The sequence below is a fragment of the Marmota monax genome, unplaced genomic scaffold (genome assembly GCF_021218885.2).
Source record: "Marmota monax isolate L192 unplaced genomic scaffold, Marmota_monax_Labrador192_F-V1.1 WCK01_AAM20220418_F8-fsc00024, whole genome shotgun sequence".
Lineage (NCBI taxonomy): Eukaryota > Metazoa > Chordata > Mammalia > Rodentia > Sciuridae > Marmota > Marmota monax.
The window spans coordinates 35,650,840-35,673,066 of NW_026695224.1; the positions used below are offsets into that span (position 1 = coordinate 35,650,840).

The following is a 22,227-nucleotide window of genomic DNA, read 5'->3' on the forward strand; positions in this document are numbered from 1 at the left end:
CCCGAGGTGCCCGGTCAGCGCCTCGGCACCTTCCTAGGCCAGATGCCTGCCTCCCCCAGGTGCAGTGTCCTTCTACACCCCAAGTCGACAAAGTTAAAACAGGTTTTGTTCTTTATTATGAGCCTATTTCTTCGACATTTCCCAACTTTTACGATTTGTTTTGGCAGAACGGCACAGATGTGAGAACCCACTCATGGAAGGCGGCTCCCACCTGCCTTGAGACAGGTGGGCTCACAGCAGACAGGATCAGTGTGCTGAGCCCGGGCAGAGAGCCAAGGACACCGACACCCTCCACAGAAGAAGTGGCATGGGCGTCCAATGTGGGGTGGAGTGTCTGCCTCCTCCCTATCCCCCCTTGTCCACAGCCCTGTGGGGTGGTGTGGAGAGCACCCTAATAGCACTGAGGGGCTCAGAATCCAATCACACCACTGCCATCAATCCTTCATCACCGAGCAGGAGCATGGGAGGCAGCAATCACGCCTGTGGCCTCCTTCATAGCCAGCTGAGATGATGGGCTGCAGGGCCAGGTGGGTGAGGAGGCGCAATGAGGAGTGGACTCTAGAACCAGGTCTCTGGCAGGTGTCTGGCAGGCCCTGCTGCTGGCTGCAGATGCTGTCTGGCAGTGAGCGCTTGGCAGTTGGCAGAGGCCAGACACTTCCTGCTCTTGGGCACCTGCAGGGTCTGTGGAGATTCTGGGTTCAAGCAGGTGCTAATGGAGCCAATGGCACTTCTCTGGGACAGACTCTGGAGGCCTCAGACACTTGCCTAACTTTTCACAGCCTGGGGGTGCCCAGTTCTATGAAATGAAAATTCAAGAAAACATGGAGTTATTCCAGGCACTTTTGTCTTGGCTGCAGTGAGACGCTTGCCCCTGCCCAGGTTGAGTCTCACACCCACAGCTGGGCTGCAGTGGGGAGTCCATCTCCATCTCCACCTGGTCAGGCAAGATGCGGCCTTGCTGGGCATCACGGGAACCTGCAGCCTCGCTCTGAGGGGGAGTGGCTGGGGCAGGGCTGGTGAACATCAAGGCAAGTGTCAGCGGCCAGGGTGAGGCCAGCACGAGGCCAGCTGTGGGCAGGGGAAACCAGACACCTGCCCATGTCCTGGGCAGTGCTTCCAGGTGGAAGAAGGAAGTGGAGGACCACCCCAGCTCGGTGTTGGGAAAGGAAAGCATCTCTCTGGGAGGGAGCTGGGGTACAGACTGGAGTGCCCCTAAGGTTCCCCTAGGAGGAGGCTTCTTGTGGGGAGACTGAGGGCAGCCTGGTTTGCTATGGTCTGAATCAGAGCATTTGATGTTTCTCCCCGATGGCATAAGGCACTCAGTGAGCCCTTAGCAGGATGGTTGGAGTGGGGGGCTGTTCCCAACCTTTGCAGGACAGAAGTGGCAGGTGTGTGTGAGTGTCTAGACTCAGGGTCGGGGTTATGCTTCTCAAGGCTGCTGCTGTGTGTCCTGTGGGCAGTGGGACAGGTCCCTCTTCAGGGGCTGTGAGAAGCTGCATGGGGACTGATCTTAGAGACTGAGGAGGTGCCACTGAGCCCCGCACACAGTGTGGCCTGGGATTTGAGGAGCAGAGCTATGTGGGAGGCCCTGGAGAAGGCAGGGCACTAGCGACCCCTGAAGCTCCGTGGTAGCACTCACCATGGAAATGGAAGCGGGGCCTTCCCTGAGTCTCGCCTAGGGGGTGTCCTGGACCCTAGCACCCCTTCTCCTGCACTGAAGAGCCTGGATGCAGCTAGCTGCAGCAGTTCTCCCAGCGCCCAGGAGATGGCAGCAGCACACTGGCCAAGTGCCGCCCACTTCCCTGGCCCTTCGCCTGTCAGGAAGCCCACCATGGCCTCTGCACAGTTGGAAGGTAGCTGCTCTCTGGAGACAGCTTGATCCTGCAGAACAGTCACAGAAGCAGCAATGCCCGACCAGAGGGCACTGGGCTCCTGGGGCCAAAAACAGCGGGCCTGAAACAGGGACCTCCCAGCTCCACAGCCGACAGAGGCCCAAACACCAGTAGCACGGGTGTCCCTTTGAAGGAAGGGCCCAAAAGTCCCATGAGAGACTCAGCCATGGACACAGATGAGGCCACCCACTGGCCCTGACTAACCGAGGAACCTCTGCCCATCCCAGTCTCCAGTAAGCCCTTAGCAGGGTGGCTGGCCCCCTGGCCCTGGACAAGGACATTCACCAAGGAGGGTGCTCCTCTGCACTGCCTCCCTGCTGCCCAGAATGATTTCTCTGGGTGCTGAGTCCATCTAGTCAGGCTGAGCCCCAGGCACACTTCAGGGGAGTGGAAGTGCCCCTGAAAGGCCAAGCCCGCACCTGGGGCTCAGAGGCTGCACTGTCTGACCTGGAAGGGCCTTAAATCAGGCCTTTGTCCTGCACAGGAGGAAGGAGGTCTGACAAGCTTGGTCTTCTCTGGAGCAGCCCCAGGGCTCAGCTGGCATGACCAGTGGGCACGGGAGCCTGGGTGTGGCCAGGTGAGCAGAGGGCTGGCTCTGGGGCTTCCAGGAGACCCTGTGGCTCTGCTGCTTTTGTCACACAAGGTGTGGCCACTGGAACTCCAGTCTGAAGGGGACTGCAGGGGTCCCCCATGGGGTCAAGGTCCCTCCTAGCTGGTACCTGCTTCTGCTATGCTGGGAGGAGGGCACCCCCGGGGCTGTGCACACCCTGCCCCCATGGCCCTGAGCACAGCCCTGGGCTGTTTCTCCGTACTTAGGCCTCCTTCTTGCTCCCCTTGGTAACATCAGTCTGGGCCTCACATCTACTGTCCTTAACCATTACCATGAAGCTGTCACAACGCCCCTTACGACCTGAGTGGAGGTCTACTCCCTCTGGGGATCCCTGTGGGACCTCCAGCCTGGGGACAGCCCCCCATGTGAATCATGGGCCATGGTGCGTGGTCCCTCCTGTGCTTCAGTGTGCACAGGGCTAGGGGTTGGACAGCTGGCTTGCCTGGCCCTGCCATGCTCAGCTCAGCAGGAGAAAGGCATGGTGGACCCTGGGGCCTGCTGCCTCCCTGAGACAGTGTCCTTGGGTCCCCTGAGGGTTCTAGCTCATCCTCCACCTGCAGAGCTCGTGGGAAGCAGCAGGAGGGCAGTTTCTGCTCCATGGTCCAGGTGATACCTGGTGCACCTGTGGCCCTTCCGTGAGGCACTGGGCTCTAGAACACACTACAACCCAAGATGGCTGTGTGCCAGGGTGCTGATGCTCTGATGCAGGCCATGGTTGGCCCTGGGTTCAGGGCGGGTAGCTGCAGCCCGGTGCAGTGACGGGTCCAGCAAGGACAGTCCACTCACCATGACTGCCTGGTTGCACACATTGAGCTGGGGCTGTCCGGGGACCAAGGCCTCCTGGTGCTGCTGGACAGCTGGGGTGATTCTGCCAAGGGCATCCTGGTACTCAGCACTGCCAAAGCTGGAGATGAGAAAGCCCAGGGTCACTGAGAGGTTCACTGGCAGCATCTGGGGCTGGTCCGCTCCCGGGCTCCTGGCTGGTGCTCAGGAAGGCCCACAGCTGTTCTAGGAGGGAGAGGGCCGGGAGGGGCTGGGTCTGGGACGCCTCAGATTCTGAGCTGGTCACCAGAGATGGGCAGGCTGAGGATAGCAGCCAGTGGTCAGTGTGGGCTATGGCCTCTGGACTGCTGACTTGGCCTCTCTGGACAGGTGGCCTGTGCCAGTCTCCTGAGTCCTGGGGGGAGGCTCTCTGGGGACCTGAAGCTCTTGGTGTCAGGACATCCACAATACAACTCACAAATGGGGCCCGGAGTTGGGGTAGTGGGCTAGAGCCTGCGAGGGCAGAGGTGGGGAGAGGCCAGGGAGAGAAGGTGGCCCCACCCAGGAGGCATCAAGGGTGCTCTGGGAGGGCCGCACTCCGGGGTGCTCCAGAGGAGCCCGCTCAGGCGCCTGGGTGTGGCCTGGCCTTGGGCTGGGTTGGCAAGCATTTTCTCGGCCGGTGCCCTGGTCCTGACTCACCTGAGCGGGTACCTCTCCCCAGGGTCTCGTCCCAGGTGGAACATCAGGGGCAGCTTTGTGTGCTCTTCTTGGGTGTGGGTTGTGACTCCTGAGACGTTCTGCCCAGGACAGAAGTTGATGCCCTGTGGGGAGCCGGAGGGAGTGTGGGTGCCCCAGGAAGCCCTGCCTGCACTGCCCTGCTCCTGGCTCTCCAGAACACAGTCCACGGTCACGCGGGGCAAAGGTTGTGAAGCCTGGGGCAGACGCTGTCTGGCAGCCTGCCTCTGTGCCTCCCTCCATGATCCCGTCCCTGTGGAGGACAGGTCTGAAACGCGTTAGTCAACCTCTTCAACGTTCTTCCTTTTTTGGTACCAAGGATTGAACCAGGGGCACTTCACTAATCACACCCCAGCCCTATTCTGTGTCTCATTAGAGACAGGGTCTCACTGAGTTGCTGAGGCTGGCTTTGAACTCATGATCCTCCTGCCTCAGCCTCCGGAGCCACTGGAATTACAGTGTGCGCCACGGTGCCCAGCTTTGATTCCTTTCTGAAGTGCTGGGGATTGAGCCCAGGACGCTCCACCGCTGAGCTGAACCCTAGTCCTCTTCCTTATTTTATTTTGAGACAGGTTCTTGCTAAGTTGCCGAGGCTGGCCTTCAATTCTTGACCTCCTGCCTCAGCTCCTGGGTTGCTGGGATCACAGGCGTGGGCCTCTGCACCTGACCAGCCTGACACCTTGGCTGCTGCCAGCTTTATGGAGAAGTTCTCCTTGCAAACCCCTGTGCGTCTGGGAGGAGAGGTGGCCTCTGGTGGGAGACCAAGTCAGGGTGAAGGGTCACCAGATGTCCCAGAGCCAAGAGACCACAGACCCAGGGCAGATGCTGAAGTGGAGGGGCAAGGACATCAGAACCATGACCACAGGTGGGCCCAGGGACTGGGGGCGTGGAGGCCACCAGGTGAACCTGGGTTTGATTGTCTCCACATCCTGTCGATGACCTGGGCAGCCTCCCACTGGGTATTCTCAGACACTCTGGCCTTCTCCAGGGGCTGGAGGTCAGTGGTGGAGCTGGTAGGCACAGGCTCTCTGGCCAGGCTGACCTGCTGGTGTGTGGCTCATGGGCCCTGGGTGTCCCCCTCCAGCCTGCACACCACAGCACAGCCAGCTCCCACCTGTCTGCCCCTGGGAACTGCCAGGCAGGGCCCCTGACACTGGGCACCTACTGGAGCCATGGGCTCAGTGTGCTCCTGCTCTGAGCAGAGGAAGCAAAGCGCCACTGACCCCGGCGCCCGCAGGAGTGCCAGGAAATGAAAGGGGCACCGAGTGGACAGCTGTGGGCTGAGCAGAAGCCCTGCCAGGAGCCCAGCCTGGGCTTCTCCCCATGCAGACAGCTCCAGGCCACCAGATGGTATGGCATGGGCTCTGTCCGTGGAAGTTGCTCCACACCTTTCTGGAGGTAGCCCCACCCCCATTCTGGTGTTTTTTTTTTTTTTTTTGGCACTGGGGATCCAACCCAGGGGAGCCACACCCTTCAGCCACACCTGCAGCCCTTTTACTCATATTTTGGACAGTCTCACTAAGTGGCTGAGGCTGTCCTTGAACTTGTGATCCTCTTGCCTCAGCCTCTCAGTTGCTTAGATTACAGGTGTACAGGTGTGGACCACCTAGATGCCCCATCCCCTCTGAATATCAGCCTGGCAGAAGCCCAGCTGGGCCTTAGGACCGTGTGCTAGGGAAGCCAGGGGACAGACCAGCCACCCTGTTCCCAGGCTGTAGGGCAGGGGCCTTTCTCCTACGTCTGAACCACCCAGACTCTCAAGGAGCTGACGACAGGGACCCCGGAGAAAGCTAGGGGGGACATAGGGGTCCTCTGGGAAAGGTAGAGGGAGCCCCCATCTCTGGGGGTCCTGCTCCCTCCCTCAAGGGCACTGTTAAGCATTTCTTAGCCACTTGGCCAGGTGTGGCCTCTGGGGCCCAAGGGAAATGGGGCAGGTGCCTTTGGGGCACCAGTTTTTGCTTAGGGCCTGGTGGGGCAAGGCCAGTGCTTAGGACACCCCTGAGCACTGGTGAATCCTGACCTGAAGGAAGAGCAGGGGCTAGGGCCATGCAGGAGGCGGGCAAGGCAGCAGACCAGCAAGGGCCTGGGACACTGTCCTGGGCCGCCCATGTGTCCACAGGAGGCACTTGTGTCCTGGGTTGGACAGCAGTCCCACCAGCAGCTCCAAGTGCACCTTCTATGTTGCACGCCTACCTGCCGGCCTCCTGCCCAGCCCAACTTCTGAGCCAGGAGCTGGCCACGCGGACCCCAGCTGGCTCCGAGTGTTCTAGCACTCAGACTGTGCACTGGCTTAACTCGGCTGCCTTCCCAATTAAGGAAAATTAGCAAGGTCTCCAAGTATCTAATGACCTTGGGGGGCTGGGGGCTGGAGGAGGCAGGACCAGCCAGTGGCCAGAGGGCAGGCCCTGGGGTGGCTGCAGTGGGTAAAGGAGGCAGTAGGAGCCCAGAGCCTGAACGTGTGGCATTTCACCCCGACCCTGGGCTGGCACCCTGGTGAGACACCCACAGCTCTATTCCCTGGGCCTGGCCAGGCCACTCTGTCACCTTGTCTGGGAGGGAGTGAAAAGGAGCTCATGTGCACGGCAGGATGTTGAGGCCCATGGGGCCATCTGATGTGGGCCTGGGCTGTGCCTGCTCTGAAGGCCTCCTGTGAAGGGCAGGGCACCTGTAAGGATGTGGCAAGGCCTGAGGGTCTCTGCAGAACACCTGCAGCCCTGAGCACCCTCTGGGCATCCTGCCAACATGCATGGCAGAAAGAGGCATCCCCAGTACCTAGTCCTCGGCAACCACAGAGGTCTGCGCAAGGTCCTCCTGAGCGTGTCAGGGGCCACAGGGCCACCTCCCACCTCGCCAGCCTCAACAGCGGCTCAGAAGTGGGTATAAGTCTTTCAAGTGTTGCCCCCTTTCTGGGCCCTGCACCCTGAGCCCTGTACCTGTTTAAACTCCTCCCAGGAGTTGGTCCAAGTCCAGAAGTGGGCCTTGTACAGGCCAAGAGTGACCGCCATCAGTGTATTGCCACGGTAATAGAACATCGGCCTGTGGGTGGGAGGGTAAGGATCACCACCGGGTCCCAGCACGGGCTCCTGGCAGGGTGAGCAGTGAGCTAGCCACACCTCCAAGCCAGGCCCAGCTGACAATCTAGAGATGACCACACTGAGAGCAGACCGGGCACCGGAGGAAGGGCAGGCTGAGGTGCTCAGTGACAGAGGCTTAGTGCACACAGACAGGCACGAAGCCTGGGCACACTCCTCCCGTTCTGGGACCTCCAGCCCTTGTGGGGCAAAGGCAGGCCAGCATGGGAGGTAAGGGTGGCAGCAAAGGGCCCATCCTGGCGCAGAGGACCAGGAGAAGTGCAGGTGTGAAGCCGGGGCATCGGCCCCTCTCTCCTCGATGTAAGCGAGCTACTTGTTCAGGTTTCAAAAGGAATTAAGGAATTTTAAAGGAAAAGAACATAAGGAATTTGGGGAAAAAAAAAAGCAAGCTCCTCCCAAGCCTCCCCAAAGCAGAGGCCCCACAGCGAGCTCGGCGCAGGCTGCAGGCCTGTGAGGTGCCAGCTTCTCGGGCTCACACCCCGGGAGCCAGCTGTCTGCAGCTGGGCACACAGGCTGGAGTGCCCTCCTCCCACACAAGGGACTGTGGTGGTGGTCACAGTGACTGGGCTGAAGGCAGGCACAAAGCACCTCCATCTCGCCTTTGAGGAGCTTCTGAGAGCCTGGGCCTCCCTGTGCCCTGAGCCCTAGGGGCCTTGCTCCACCCGGAGGCCCCAGGTCCTCTGGCCAGGAGCTCCCAGCCTCCCGTTGGCCTTCAGCTACAGCAGAGGCTGACATTGTGGATGAGGAGGCTCGGCAGGGGGAAGGCTGTTTGTCCATCACCAACCTGTCCATCAGCTGGCCCTGCAGAATGGCAGGAAGGAGGTCGAGGCCGTCGACAGCCCTGTCACGGGGCGGCTTCAGGCCTGCGAGGGACAGGCTGGTGGAGAAAAGGTCCATGATGCTGCCCAGCTGGTGGCTCACCTGAAATGGACAGAGCAGTCACTTGTGGGCACCTCTACCCTGGCCAGAGGGTGGCTGGATCTGGAGATGTACTCAAGTGCTCATGGGCCACCCCCGCACACAGGGTCAGGTCAAGCTCAGTCGCGGGCCTGGGGGCAGCAGACAGGACCCAGATCATATGTCTGACCTTGGAGCCAGGGCTGGACAGAGACAGGAAAACAGCCAGAGCTGGGAATGGACACAGGGGGTCCACTTAGGCCCAGCTGTCCTGAGACACATGGTGGCATTTCACACTGGACACCTGCAGCCACAGTGAACTCTGCAAATCCAGGCGGGCTGCAGTTGGGAACAGGCCCCAGAAATACTGTAGAGGACAGCGAGGGCAGCCAGGGCTGACGTGGGCAAGGCACATGGGCAGTACTCAGGGCCAGAACCCACCGGTGCACCTCTGTAGATAAATAAGCTGGACTCTGTGGGCAGCAGAGTGACTGGTCCCTGGCCAGACCCTGAAACACCAAGGGCAGGACCATCAGTGACCAGCAGTGACCACAACTCTGCCTCATCAGGCCGGCTCGGGTCCTTCACCGGATGCCGAGTCCACAGCGACGCTGCGCTTGTGCTGGGGATGGGAGGCAGGCTCCTCTCTGGTCCTGCCCTCTGCGACCTGGGGTGCAGAGTGGGGTGGGCACCACCCTGGACTGCACGACTGTGGTCAGCTGAGCAGGCATCAGCCCACTGATGGCCAGGGCCTCAGCCCTGGTGGTGCTGCCCTCACCTGGCCCCACTCAGCTGAGCCAGAGTCGTGGCCTTAGCTGGGTAAGGAGCCTCTGAATGCAGGGACACCCTCCACAGGAGGAGCCTCGTGGCAGCTGTCGGGGCCCCGCTCCGCACAGGCAGGAACGTGATTCAGAGGCCTTCTGGTCACTGCAGGGGAAGCAGGAGCCTCCCGACTGGTGCCCCCTCCAGGTCCCTTACTACTCTCTGGGTTTTCATATTTTTCAAGGACAGGGGAAAAAATGGGGGACAAGAGACAAAGAGAGACCTTCACCGTCTCCAAACAACAGAGGTGGCTGCTCCTGGCTGGGGTGGCGGGAGTGGGTCTGGCGCCCTCCACCAGCGTGGGCAGCCCTGTGGAGGACGGAGGCTGAAGGAAGGCTGAGGAGGCTGTGGCCCAGCAGGAGGCCTGGAGGCTGCTCCCAGAGCCCCAGCCTCCACTCCGAACCAAAGGCGGCGGCAGCAGCAGTGGAGCGCCACGCAGGTGATGCTGGGTGGACGGACACCTGGTGTCAAAATCTGTCACCACAGCACACAGGCCTGGGTCCCCGTCTAACTCAATTTCAGTTTGTGCCCATGGAAATGGCAGAGAAGAGGTGGACACCGAGCTCTGCAAGGTGTTCTGGTCTCCTTCAGGGCCCAAGGCGATTCCAAACCTGGGCTTCCAGCTGGGTAGGAGGGCGGTGGGAGGGAATGCCCGAGCCCACTGGATGGGAACAGATGGGCAGGTATCTGGGCACAAGGGCAGCCCATCTCGCCTTCCCAGATGTGTCTTAGCAGGGCAGTACTGGGCTGGACGTGTGCAGCAGTGCTGGGACCCGGCTCCTCACCAGCGAGCAGGGCTGCTGCAGCCTGTCCTGGCCCTCGCGCCTCTCCCACTCCCTCAGAAGGCAGGAACGCTGCCCGTCACTCCCTCGGCCACACAAGGCCTAGAAGTGATGACCCTGGGGCAGAATCCGTCCAGCTGCAGCCCAGTGCCTCTTGCACAGCAAGTAGGATGATGGACGTGGCCCTCTGTGTGCATAGATGTTACCTGCTGGCCACACGTATCCCACCCAGCAATGTGGTCACTGCCACGGCCACTTCTGCCCTTCAAGGGAGCTGGTAAGTTGACAGGGAGCCTGCAGCTGCCTGCAGTAAACCTGGAGGTCCTGATGACTTGGAGTGACCTGGAGGTCTTGGGCAGAGGGTCCTGAGGGGCAGAGCCCAGCGGGGTTTAGAGACCAGGCACATGGGGAAGGTGCCACCCACGGGGACTGTCCCATGCATGGTGGGCAGGATGCCTGCGGGCTGCTCCCAGCTCTGAGAGGCTGGTACGTGACTTGCTTTCTTGAAGCTTTGCCTCCTAATGTGTGTGGTAGGGCACAGTGTGGTGGGCAGGAGGACAGCTCCAGGGACGCCGTGTCCCAGTCCCTGCCCCCTGTGCACGTGGCCTCATGTCCACACATCAGCTGACCCGGATAGGAGAGATGGCCCTGGTTATCTGCACAGGCCCAGGGAGGCCACAGAGAGCCACGGTAGGAATGGGAACCCACATGGCCCTAGGGGCTGGGGCAGCTGGGGCCCCCGGAGCAGCCGACCCTACAAACTGGCTCAGTCACAGTGGGATCCCAACTCCTGAACCAAGGGGTTAAGGGTGCTGTCCAGGCCCAAGTGCCTAGAAGCTTCTGCAGCTTGAGATCATCACACCTCCAGGCCACTGTCCCCAGAGTGGGTGGGTGGACGCTGTGCCTGGCATGAAGGCAGGCCAGGACGGGGATGCGGCAGGACACACCCCTGTCTGCACCCCACAGACGGACATCAGGGGTGCCCTGGCAGGGTGCTGCTCCCTGAGAGCGTGTCCATAGGACACCAGCCGTGGGGATCCTGTGGCCCAGTGAGCTTCACAGACCAGGCCCCACGTGTCCGCTCCAGAGTTCGCAGTGCCACCAGCGCAGCAGAACACCGTTCACCCAGGACTGCCACAGGACTAGGCCCAGAAGTGTCCTCCCCACCACTGGCACCCACACCCCGTAAGATCCTGTGGGTGACAATGACTTACCTGGCCTGCAGGGATGTGCCCGGGCCACCACGCGATCGCAGGCACCCTCATCCCACCTTCAAATGTGGTCTGCTTCCCACACAGAAAGGGGCCATTACTGCCACCTGGGGAGAAAGCCACCACCATCAGGGACATGGGCATGGCACTCTTGGTAGCACTGCCCGTGCTGGCTCCTGTTCTGCAGTGTAGTCACCGAGACCCATCATGGAGAGAGAACCAGGCCAAGGAGCTCAGCTCTAAGCACAGGGTTGGGAGGCCTCAAACGGCTCCAATCGGGCAGCTGCCTAAGATGCTTCGGCTGCAGGTGTCCAGAGACCTGCTCTGACGAGGAGCTACTGCTGGCCTGGCCAGCAGTCATCAAGGCTGACTCTTCAGGCAGAGCTGGAAAACACTGCCCATGGAGCAGGTTGCTGGGCACAGAGGCCTCTGCTTACGTTAGGTGCTGGGGTCTGCAGGCTCCCTGTGGTCTGGGCAGAGCCCCTCTGGTCCTGACAGTGGGCAGGGTGGGCCAGGGGTATTTCCCACCAGCCAGAGGGAGCGGCAGCAGGTGGTCCTGCATCGTAGCTCTTGGGATGCTGCTGCAGTCTCTCCCTGGTCCTTGGGGTGTGTGGGGTCTGGCACAGGGACAAGCGCTGTCCTTGCCACCAGAGCATATCCTGCTAGAGTGGCCAGTGACCAACATCCCATTTCCCTCCCTCAGAGTGCCCGAACAGGAGCTGGACCGCAGCCCTCCCTGTGGGCAGTGTGCAGCTGCTGACCCTGAACTCTGCTGGGAGGAGCCGGGCCCCACGCCTCTCTCTGGGACGCCGCCTGCACAGAAGGGGCCTGCCTGAGAGCCAAGCCCACTCAGCTGTGGGCTGTGCTGGTTCCTGCCACTTGAAACCAGAAAGCCCGCTGTCTTCCCTCCACCCTCCAGTGTGCACCCCAGAGGAGACGTCCAGGGCCGAGTGGGGACAGGTGAGTGGGGAGGGCGAGCACAAAAGGCCAGTCCTTGAGGACCCTGGCGCTGGTGGAGCCCCTCGCTGTCTCATGGGTGACTGGCCCAGGCCACGCACCGCGACCTCCGCCACGCTCGCCTGCACGCCGGCCGCTGCCCGGGCTGCCCGGGGCCTTCTCTAGGAGGCATGCAACCTCTCCTGAGAACAGGTCCTCCCCCACCACTTCCTGCCACCTCTCCTCAGCAAGGCCAAACTGATCAACACTTTGGCTGGCCCCGGGCGGGAAGGGCCACCTCCACCCTGCTCAGAAATCTCCCGACAACGCAGGGAAGTCCCTTCACGCTCCACCGGGAGCCGGCTGGTGGCCTCTGACGTGTGCGCTGTGAGCCGCACGGGCCGGTTCCTTGGGCGGCCGGGAGGACAAGCACCAGCACTCGCCTTGCTCGGGAGCAGAAACGAGGGCAGCGCCATTATCCGAGGTGAAGAAGACGAAGGTGCTCTCCCCGAGGCGCAGCTCCCGCAGCAGCCTCAGGATCCTCCCAACACTGGCATCGACCTCGCGAACGGCGTCCCCATACCTGTGGAGAGCAGGCAGCTTGTCAGGCAGCAGGACGCAGTGTGGCGTGAGCAGGGGGACCTCTGAGGAGGTGCCCACGGAGCGGAAGGGGAGGCTCAAGCCAGGTGGCCTGTCACAGGGGAGCCAGCCTCCGCCCACCAGCCCCGAGCTGGCCAGTGCCCTGCAGCGGGGATGCTCTGGGTTTTCTTAGCGCCGGTCCCGAGGCAATCTAGCACCCTGAAGCCCCCCGGGGTCTGGGTTCCCTGAGGGACTCACCGCCCTCGCCTGCTGGTACCCAAGAAAGATCTGGAGGCATAGACAGGCGCGTGGGTGGCGTCGATGGCCCAGTAGAGGAAGAACGGGCGTTGCCTGGCCTGCTGCCTCCTGATGAAATCCAGGGCCTCCTGTGGGGAGACGGCTCGTCCTCCTCTGCCCGCAGCCCCGCGGCCTGTCCTGCCCAACCCGGCTCCTCACCTCTAAGTAGATCTGGGTGAGGTTGGCCTCCCCAGTCTTCAGGTTGATTGGAAATTCTTCATAAAATCTGAAAACAATACGGCCCCAGACAGAAGTCAGGGTTTAGCCCAGACCCCTTCTCTCTGAGGCCACCTATAGCCATGGCCTTGTTCAGAAGAAGGTGGAAATGTCCCAATTGTGCAACAAATCCAGCTGGAGGCTTGCACTGCCCTGGACACTTCTCCTGGCCCCACTGACCCTGCCCAGGATGGAGCAGGGCAGAGCAGAGGCCGCGGGGCGGGAAAGCGCCAGCCAGGGCTTCTTTACGGTGGTGAACATGGCGGGACATCGACTGTGGTGGTCTCACAGCTCTGGGCACCCCTGCACACCCACTGCAGGCCTGGTGAACATTACGGGGTGAGAGTCACGAACCAGCAAAGCTGCACTTTAAAAAAGCCAATGGGTGTTCCAGCTCTGGTCCGTGATCCGTAAGAAAAGTTAAACTAACAAGAAAGACAAGGGCCCCTGACCAGGTGCTGCCGGGAGGAGCTGCCCTACACCGGGCCTGAGCTCCGGAGGGCTCCTCCCTGGGGACTCCCATCCCCCCACTTCTGCTGCGCTCACAGACAAGGGTCGACCCATCCTTTCCCCTGCGTGCCCACTGTCTAGACGCCACAGCCGACTGCTGGGTCCTGCAAGCACCCTGTGGGACGGGCATTGGACTCACAGTGGCCCGGGTGTGAGTCTCAGGAGACTCTGGCTGCGCAGATGCAGCATGGGCCAGCGGGTGGCTCAAGAACCATCATCCTGCTCTGGGGGCAGCTACAGAGGCCAAGGGAGGACTGCTGGGCACCCCGTCAGCAGGGCAGGGCTGGGAGGGAAAAGGAGAGACTGCTTTACCTGCCGACCATCTCCCAGTCCCTATACACAGGGATGTTGGGCCTGGCCCTGTTGTCATAAGGTCCAAAGTGACAGTTGGGGGATCCAAACCACTCATCAAATCCGTGCTTCAGGGGGTGGAACTGGGGCCTATGACCCAGATGCCTAGGAACAGGAACCAGCACTTCAGGGCCCTGCCAGATACCCTCTGGGCAGCAGCCTACCTCACCTTCGCCCATAAGCCACCCCAACACCCAGTGTGTGCTGAGCCCTGGGCATACCAAGACAGACAGACCAGGACAGCACCCAGGGAGCCCTGGAAACCACCCTCCCTTTCCAACAGAGTGCTGCCACACCACAGAGCACATGGGCACAGCCAAGGGTGTCCACCGGAGGCTCAGTGGAGGCTGGGTGACCGCAGGGTGCTGTGGGGAGCTCTGAAGCAGAACTGTCCCAACCGACTCGAGACCTGAGCACCCATCTCCGCTGTCTCCAGGTTCCCTGGGCTTCTCCTGCCCTGAGCTCTCAGGAATGTTCCCAGAGCTGCACACAGAGCGCCAGTGTCCCTCCTCAGGGCTGCAGTCCAGCAGGGCCTCGCTATCTCTGAACACCGCGTGTCTCTTCTCCAGCTAAGGGAAGGCAGAGCCAGAAAGCGTGCTACTGCTCATGTCCCCAGGCCCTGGATGTAACCTGCCACAGTGGTCACAGGAGGATGTGCAAAAGCCACTGAGGCTCCTGTACCCTGAGAAGGGCTGGCACTCTAGGCCCTCACACCCTCTTCACTTTTGGGGGCACCTAATCTCACTCCCCCGTCTCCAGCTCCTACGGTCAGTGGGCCAGTGGCCTCACAGGTGCTGGGCAAGGCCATCAGCCCTGGAAAGAACAGCTCCCGCCTGGTCTTCAGAACAGGTGTCGGAGAGGTGGCTCCCGTGCTGGCTCCCGACCACTACAGGTCCAGTGGGGGCTGCCTATTGGCTTGCCTTCCGCCCCTGCACCAAGGGAAGCCTTCTGCAGCTACTGCTCTGAGACCCCAGGCCGAAGAGTCCTTCTCCAATCTGCACCTGGGACAGTCCCTGGTGGAGGCAGCTCCTGACCACTATCATTGGTCATTCGGTGGGCAGGGTCATGGGGGCTGTGGGGAAGGCTGGGCTGGAGGACCAGGGAGGACAGGCTGGCACAGGCTGGCTGCTTTCCCAGGACGGTGGCCTGGCTGGCACGGCCGCCCTCTGGAGCAGGTCACTGGCCTTGTGTGCCCCACCTTCTCCCCTCCATGGTACACCTGTACCACCTGTGACTTCATGGACCTTGAGCTGTAGCCTGGGCCGTGTCCTCTGTGTCTCATGTGCTTGTGGGCCCCCTGCTGTGACAGCCTGTCCTTTCTGAACACTGCTGGGCAGGTGGCTGCCCATGTCCACATCTGTCAGCACAAAGGCCTCAGCTTTGAGGGTCATGCTATAGACCTGCTCGGACGCAGATGCAAATGACAATGGTCAGGTGTGGACCAACAGGAGAGCCGGAACAGGGTGCTGTGGTGCCTGGGTGTGTGTCCCAGCCCCACTAGCCTGTGTGTGCAGCCTCTGCAGCGTTCCAAGGACGCTGCAGATCCTGGTCAGCCCCAAGGACTTGGTCAGGCAGACAATATCCAGATCCTTGGTGCTGAGGTCCAGATGAAGGACTTCAGGTTGGTCCTGGCCACAGCCCACAATATCCCCTCAGCCCTGCAATGGGGCCTGCTGGGACAGGACCCCCTCACTGAGAAATCTCTGCACAATCGCCCCCAGGCCTCCTGCAGCCCACCCTTGTGCGGCCTCCCACCCCACTGGCCTGTTGCCCACTGTGCCCATGTCCCAAGTCAGAGCACAGCTACTTCTCTGGGCCTGTTGCCTCCTCCACTGCCTGGCCACCTCTCCGGCCAGCTCCATGGAGATGCTCTCCCTGTTCCACTCCTGCTGCCCTGGGTCAGGGATGGTGAACGGACGGCTTTGCACCAGGGCAGAGCTGCCAGGCCAGGCACGGAGTGTGCTGGTCACTGCAGGGGCTCGTCACTCTGAGGCCACCGCTGGCTCTTCCTCTCGTTGGTGCAGCCCTCAAGGCCTGGCCTCTGCGTTGGCTCCCTGGGCCCTCCCTGCACCTGCTCAGGGACTGCAGGCAACAAGGGGCCCTGTCCTCCCCGAGAGGACCTGGTCCTTGTGTACCCACCCAGCTCTGCTCAGCCGCCAGTCCTGGCTGTGGCCCAGCTCAACAGGCTGGCTTCCCTGCTGCCAGACGGTGCTCTTCGGTGGCCTCTGATGGGACGCATTTTCTGGCCTCAGCAGACTCCACATCCCCATGACCATGACCATCCCCAGAGAAGAGTCCCCAAGGGAGCTCATGAGAGGGCCCCAGGCAGCAGAGGAGCAGCCTCCCGAGGGAAGGGGGTCTGTGGGCTGCAACGTGGGGAAGGGCCCCCAGGACTCTTTCACACCTGAATGTCCCCAGGGAGCAAAGGAGGTAAACATTTCCTGTGCTTGAAACAGGACCTGCTGTAGCAACACGAGCTTCCATGACGTCCTAAGTTCCCTCCTGCTGGCTCGGGCCCCGCCTCACCCACCACAAGCCTGTGTGTGCCACTGTGAGGCTTCCTTTAGTGACCAGGCTTTGGCAGGAGGTCCCGCAGGAGCAGAGGTGGCAGAGCATGGTGGGAGGCGACAGGGGCTGAGGCGTGTTGTGGGGCCATGTGCCCGCTCACTCACGGAGTCTGACACCATGAGGTGGCTCTGCAGGGCTGGTGTCCCAGTCTCAGGCCTAAACTGAGATGCTACCAGCACATCAGAGCAATAGCCCTGGGGACCACACCAGCTTTTAAAAGCACCTGTGGGCAATCTAAGAGGCCCCAGGAGTCAGGGTTCCCAGGCCCCTTGTTTGGGATAGCGTGAGCAGGGCCGCGCAGGGCAGACGCCGGGCGTATCTGGGACTCACCACTTGCCCACGATCTTGCTGGTGTAGCCGGCTTCCTTCAGGAGCTCAGGCAGCAGGAGCTCAGAGTCGGGGATGCCGCCCACTACCTCCTGGGGCGTGTAGGCTGGAGGGCAGTGGTGTGTGTGGGCAGGGAGTCCCAGGGGTCTCACCCACCCCTAACAGACCTGCACAGTGGCCTGTCAGGACCGACAGGCAGAGGCACACCCAGCGCCATGGCCTGGGTGGGACGGAGGCCACTGCCCCAGGCCTGCCTCCCACTCCTCTGCCCTCCCAGCTGGGACACCCCCCTGCCCGCAGGCCGCACATGTGTCATTCCTACACTCCCTTCTTCTTCAGGGCCCACTGAGATCCCGTTTAGTCTTTGAGGTGTCCTGGAGAACCCACCCAAGCTCTGGGTAATTTCCAGAACATTCCCTGCTGTGACCTGGGTCCCCAGCCTCCGCAGGTCTCTGTGGGTGCAGGGCTGCCTGCCAGAGTGGTGCAGGAACCCTGGACAGAGGGACGTGCCCCCTCTGTAGCCATGCAGTGTCCCAGGGAGCATAAGGGGGTGGAAGGAGGGGTGCTGGGCAGGGGTGGGGTGCCCCAGCCTCAGCTCTGTCCTGGTGGGGTCAGTACAAAGAAGCAGGCCTGGCTAGGCAGGGCCTGTGCAAGGCTCTGTGTTGGGGACCAGGTGCCACCTTGCCGAACAACGGCTTTTGGTGGAAGGGCCAGAATCTGTCTTAAAGCAACTTTAGCGCAGAAGCACGGTGTCTGGCCCTGGGCAGTTTGTGCTGCTCTGCAGAACTAAGGCCACAGGTGCCAAGGGCCAACCAATGCCCCCCTGCCCGGTGTCTGATTCTGGCCCTCAGCCTCCCATGCCTGAAGGCCCGGGACACCAGCCTTCCTTCCCCTGTAGGGCACCCTGGAGGGGCACGGGAGCCATACCATTCCGGGCGTGTGCATTGGTGGTATAGAAGCCGTTGCGGATGGGCAGCCGTCCTGTGAGCAGGGCTGCCCTGGCTACACGGAGGTGATACAAACAGGTGGTGAGAACAGCTCTACGGTGTGTCCTGCTGAGCAGCTCCCACTAGCACACCTGGTACACTGTCCAGCAACCCTGCCAGCCTCTGTGTGTCCTGGGGTATGGGCATAACGGCCTGCTGACAGGCAGAGGTGGAACCTTGGGCCTGCAGCTCAGCTCTGTCTCCACGGCTCTTGCCTGGCTCTCCCAGCTCCAGGACGGCCACCAGGCTGCCTCCCCACAGGGACCGTCACCAGGTGCTGACCCCTTGCTCCCCATAGCCCTTCAAGGTCAGAGTTCTGTATCTGCCTCCCCAGCAGGAGCGAGTCTCTGCAGGGAGAAGGCACAGCTGCACTGCCTCCCACCTGCGCCTCATACCCGTGAGTGGGAGGCACCCAGAGGGCTCTCATGGCCCTTCCCTGGATGAGGCCACCTTGGCGCTGGGAGACAACAGCTGCCAGGGCTGGACGTCAACTTTGAAGGCCCTGGACAGTCCCCAAGCCCACAGACAGCCTCTGGAGGCTCAGTGCCCCCTGCTCCTAGCACCTTGGAAGAGCAGGCACTGCCCAGAAGTCCGGGCCTCAGGGCTGGAAGGAGGGGAGGGGCTGGGCTCTGTGGCCCCATCCCTGGGCCAGGAGCCTGCAGACTTACATGGCGAGCACAGAGGGTTGGCAGAGTAGAAGTTTGGGAAAAGCATCCCTTCTGCAGCCATCTGGTCCAAATTTGGAGTCTCTCTCGAAGGTTCTCCGTACACCCCCAGGTCGCCCCACCCCATCTGCGTGGAAGAACAGAGATGCGGAATGAACCTTTTGCAGGTGGCACTTCCATCACCGGGGGAGTGTGTGTCTTGGGCCTCCTTCCCCCTAGCAAAGCTCGTGCCAAACACCAGCGGCCTGGGCACAGGCGGCACCGCTGCAGGGTCAACTGGGCTTCACAGGCTTTCAGCTCCATTTCTGCCTGGCCCTCACTTGGGGAAGGTGTAGACATGTCTGCTTCCCTGGACTGACGCGGACCTCTATGCCCCTGGGAAACTGGCAGCTACAGGCCCACGCCCTCCGTCACATGAGCTGCCAAACTCGCACACGCCCACTGTCGTCACAGAGCCGCCACACCAACTCAGATCTCAAACCCAGGGGCAAAGTTTCCCCACAAGCTAAGCTAGTGTCGTCAACCCTGCTTGTCCATTGGTCATGGATGGACACATGGTTGTTCCTGCTTCTGGCTGTTTGGATGCACTGTGTGGACACTTGTGCCCAGCCTGTGTGTGGTCGCAGGTCTCCAGGCCTGACGTGTACCAGGACTGGGGCTGCCGGGTCATGAGGGGTGCTGCTGCAGCAGGCAGCGCCCTCTCTCCTGTCAAGGGTGCAAAAGACTGAAGACTGTCCGTGTTCCAGAGGAGTGAAGCCACCACAACCAGGCAGTGGCCTCTGCTGCCCTGGCCCACCTTCCCGTGGAACGTCGAGGCTTTAGAAAGTGTGCTGCATGTCTTCCTGGCTGCGTGGCCCTGACGAAGGCAGAGGACGTGCTCCCCAGCTGAAGGTGCGTGGAAGGCCTCAGCGTGCATGGGGGCTGGAGGCTCCGCTCAGGACCTCTGTTCCAGGAGACTTCGGTGGCGAAGGCACTGGCCTCTGACTGCAGCTTCTTCCGGAACCGCAGGTTTTTTCTTAATCCTATCTTGCAAACCCAGAGGAGACCTGGGAGGCAGGAGGGTGCTTCCTCACTCCTGGGAGCACTCTGCAGGGCCGACGGCAGCCCTAAGGCTTCAGACCTCCGAGTTCCCGCATTCATCCATCCAGCCCGCCCACATGTCCTAGACTCTGAGCACCCAGGAGGGACCAAACAGATGCCATCCCTGACGAGACAGGGCTGGGCGCCTCTGGATGGGTGAGGGGCTGTAAGCTGTACCCCATTCTGGCCCCAACCCCTGCAGGGAGGGTGTGGTCCTTTGGCAGGTCACGTGGTCAGCAGGGGAGTGGACCTTGCCAGGTGCAGTACCAAGCTGTGGGATACCCCCTTTCTTGGAACAGCATCTGCTCAGATGGAAGGGGTGGCACAGATAACTGACCAGGAGATGGAGCCTCGGGCAGCCAGTCCACAGTGGGTGATGGTCCCTCGGGACTCTCGACCAGATACAAGCTCATTCTCCGATGGTGCCAGGCCTGGGGCTGGGAGGTCAGCCAGGTCATCCTGCAGCAGGCCAGAGTCTCGATGCCCAGTTTCAGGTTCAACACCAACCTGACAGGCAGTGGTGTGCAGATGGGGAGGATGTGTGGAGAAGGCGGAAAGGGAGGCTGGGGCTTCAGGGGACAGAGCAGCACCCTGTGCTGCCGGAGCCTGCACCCCCTCAGCAGCTGCCGTGTCGGGCCTCCTGTTTCACTCGCCAGAACCCTGCCCCTTCTGGCTGCACCCCCTCTCCCTCGAAGTGTTGTCTGGTCTGGTGGACCAGCCTCCCTTTCTAGGAGTGGGCTCTGGGTTCCAGCTGGACAGGTCAGCACAGGCCCCTTCCCCAGTGTGCTTGGCTCGGGCTGTGACCCACGTCAGGATGGTGGGACTACTGGGTACAGCCACTGTGTCACCAGGTCTCTGACTGAGGGACGGGGGAACCTGGTGTGACCTGGGCCATCATGGGGCCATCACAGGGCCACTCTGGGGCCAGCTCAGAGACAGCAGAGGATGGGAGGGTGGAGACGGGATCCCACCTGCCTGAAGCCAGGGTGAGTTGGTCAGGTTAGTTAGGAGAGCCAGGGAGTTGCCATTTTCTGCTTAGATCACTTTGTTTCCTGTCATTTTGGCATAAAAAAGTCCTTGAGTTCTTTGTCAGTCTTTTTTTAAAAATATTTTTTTTTAGTTGTAGATGGACGTAATACCTTTATTTTGTTTATTTGTTTATGTGGTGCTGGGGATCGAACCCAGGGCTTCACACATGCCAGGCAAGCGCTCCAACACTGAGCCACAACCCCAGCACCCCCCCCCCCCCAGCTGTCAGTCTTTCTGATGCGTCTGCACTAACCAGGGTAGAAGGATGGAAATCCTCCAGAGCTCTTTGGATTTCTGCTGCCAAAGAACCCCCAAACCACAAGAAGAACCTGTAGGAAAGAGCCCCTGGGCACAGCAGGGGCCATCCTGCCCCAGCCCTAGGGAACCCAGACAGGCGCGTGGGGGTGGTGCTCAAACTCCCTGAGATGCTGGTCACACTCCACCACCCAAAACTTGCCTGCTCCAAAACAGCCCTGTAGAAATCACACTGTGAGCCCATGTGTGATTTTACACTCTCTAGCCACAGCAGAACAGCATATAGATGAAATGAAGATTAACACCATATTTTACATAACGCCAAACGCCATCATTTCAACAGATCTTTGATGTGAAAAGTTAGTATTGAACTCCGAGCAGGACACGCGACTTTTCCACACCCTGTCATCCTGGAAAGGAAAGACACACAGAGCAGAAAGACTAAGCCCTACCCCTACACCCCTAGAGTTAGTTCCTCCAAAAGAGACCACACAGCTACCCTTGAGAGGGACTCAAACTTTGGAAAGACTGAACACTGCAACGGAAACTGCTTCTCAGACTGTGGAGCCGCTCATGACTAGGTAAAGCCTGCTGTGGAAAGCTGTCAGTGACCTTAACCAGCATGACTTGACTGTGGTGACCTCTGGAGGAGGATTGTGGATGGGTATATTTTCAGGCATATATGAGGGCCATTGACTTTTTGTAATAGATAACTAGTACTTTAATAGTCATAAAATGTGATATTTATATTGTTTTTCTCATACCAAGTCTCTGAAATCCAAGTGTATCTCACTCATATGCCACTTCTCAGTTCCCACCAGCCACAACTGGCGGACACCTGGTATGGCTGGGGATCACTGTGCTGCTCAGCACAGGATAGGTGGGAAAGCTCTCTTGGAGCTCTCTGCCGGCCTGCAGCCCGTGGGAACTGATAGGTGCCCAGATGGCCTCAACTGTCCTGAACTGGATGAGGTCTTTGCCCACTGGGTGCTCCTAGGACAGCCAGGTCCACCCGACGGGAGAGCAGACTGAAGTCCAAGCCTAGGAGAGTGGGAGCCAAGCTTCCACGTGACCCGTGTCTCCGGGTCACTCAGTGACACCGGGTTCCTCGGATAAGTGCCCCGGGGAACCGAGCTGCCCTAGGCAGGGCGGCCAGGCGAGGGACCTCGGGGATACTCCCCCTCCTACTCTCCGCGCCGGACCTCTGGCCAGATGCTGGAAGCCGCGGCGCGGGTCGCGGTGAAATGGGGCGGCGGGCGGCTGCGCAGGGCCAAGCGCCGCGGCTTCCCGGCGGAGTCCGCCCCGCGCCCGCCCCGCGCCCGCACTCACGTCGTCCATGAGCAGCACCAGGATGTTGGGGGGCTGCCGAGCGCCGGCGGCCGCGATCCCCGCGGTGCTCAGCACCAGCAGCAGCCGCCACCCCTTCGTCGCCGCGGCAACCGCCCTCATGACAACCGAACCGGGCGCCGCAGGGCCCAACCTGCCGGGAGAAACTTGGAAGAGGCCCGCGCCCCTTCCGGCCCAGCCGCGGGGCGGGGAGAGTGACGGGGCGAGGGGCGGGGCCCGCGCGGCGGCGTGCGGGGTGGGCGGGGCCACAGCCGCCGGGACCCCGCCCAGACGGGAGC

At 61.2% G+C, this 22,227-nt stretch overlaps 1 protein-coding gene across 2 annotated transcripts; it reads right to left on the reverse strand.

Annotated features, from left to right (window-relative positions):
- Positions 1-93: 93 nt before the first annotated feature.
- Galns (galactosamine (N-acetyl)-6-sulfatase) lies at positions 94-22,140 on the reverse strand. Of its 2 annotated transcripts, none has more exons than XM_046434342.2 (14): positions 21,932-22,140; positions 18,242-18,365; positions 17,515-17,589; positions 16,591-16,693; positions 13,654-13,797; positions 12,775-12,841; positions 12,577-12,704; positions 12,183-12,322; positions 10,807-10,910; positions 7,876-8,012; positions 6,933-7,035; positions 3,964-4,085; positions 3,289-3,406; positions 94-796 (listed from the first exon to the last, which is right to left on the reverse strand). In XM_046434342.2, the coding sequence occupies exons 1-14, from the start codon at positions 22,049-22,051 to the stop codon at positions 710-712; spliced, it is 1,572 nt and encodes a 523-aa protein (XP_046290298.1). In that variant the 5' UTR covers positions 22,052-22,140; the 3' UTR covers positions 94-709. The 2 variants fall into 2 exon arrangements, with proteins under 2 accessions (XP_046290298.1, XP_046290299.1); XM_046434343.2 differs by lacking the exon at positions 21,932-22,140 and adding an exon at positions 19,035-20,508.
- Positions 22,141-22,227: the final 87 nt, after the last annotated feature.

Coding starts and splice junctions, on each gene's coding strand:
- Galns (XM_046434342.2), bottom strand. CDS start 22,051: ATGAGGGCGGTTGCCGCGGCGACGAAGGGGTGGCGGCTGCTGCTGGTG. Junction 18,366..21,931: donor TGGTGCTGCTCATGGACGAC/GTGAGTGCGGGC, acceptor TCTTCCACGCAG/ATGGGGTGGGGCGACCTGGG. Junction 4,086..6,932: donor CCTGGGAGGAGTTTAAACAG/GTACAGGGCTCA, acceptor GGCTCCCCACAG/GGCATCAACTTCTGTCCTGG.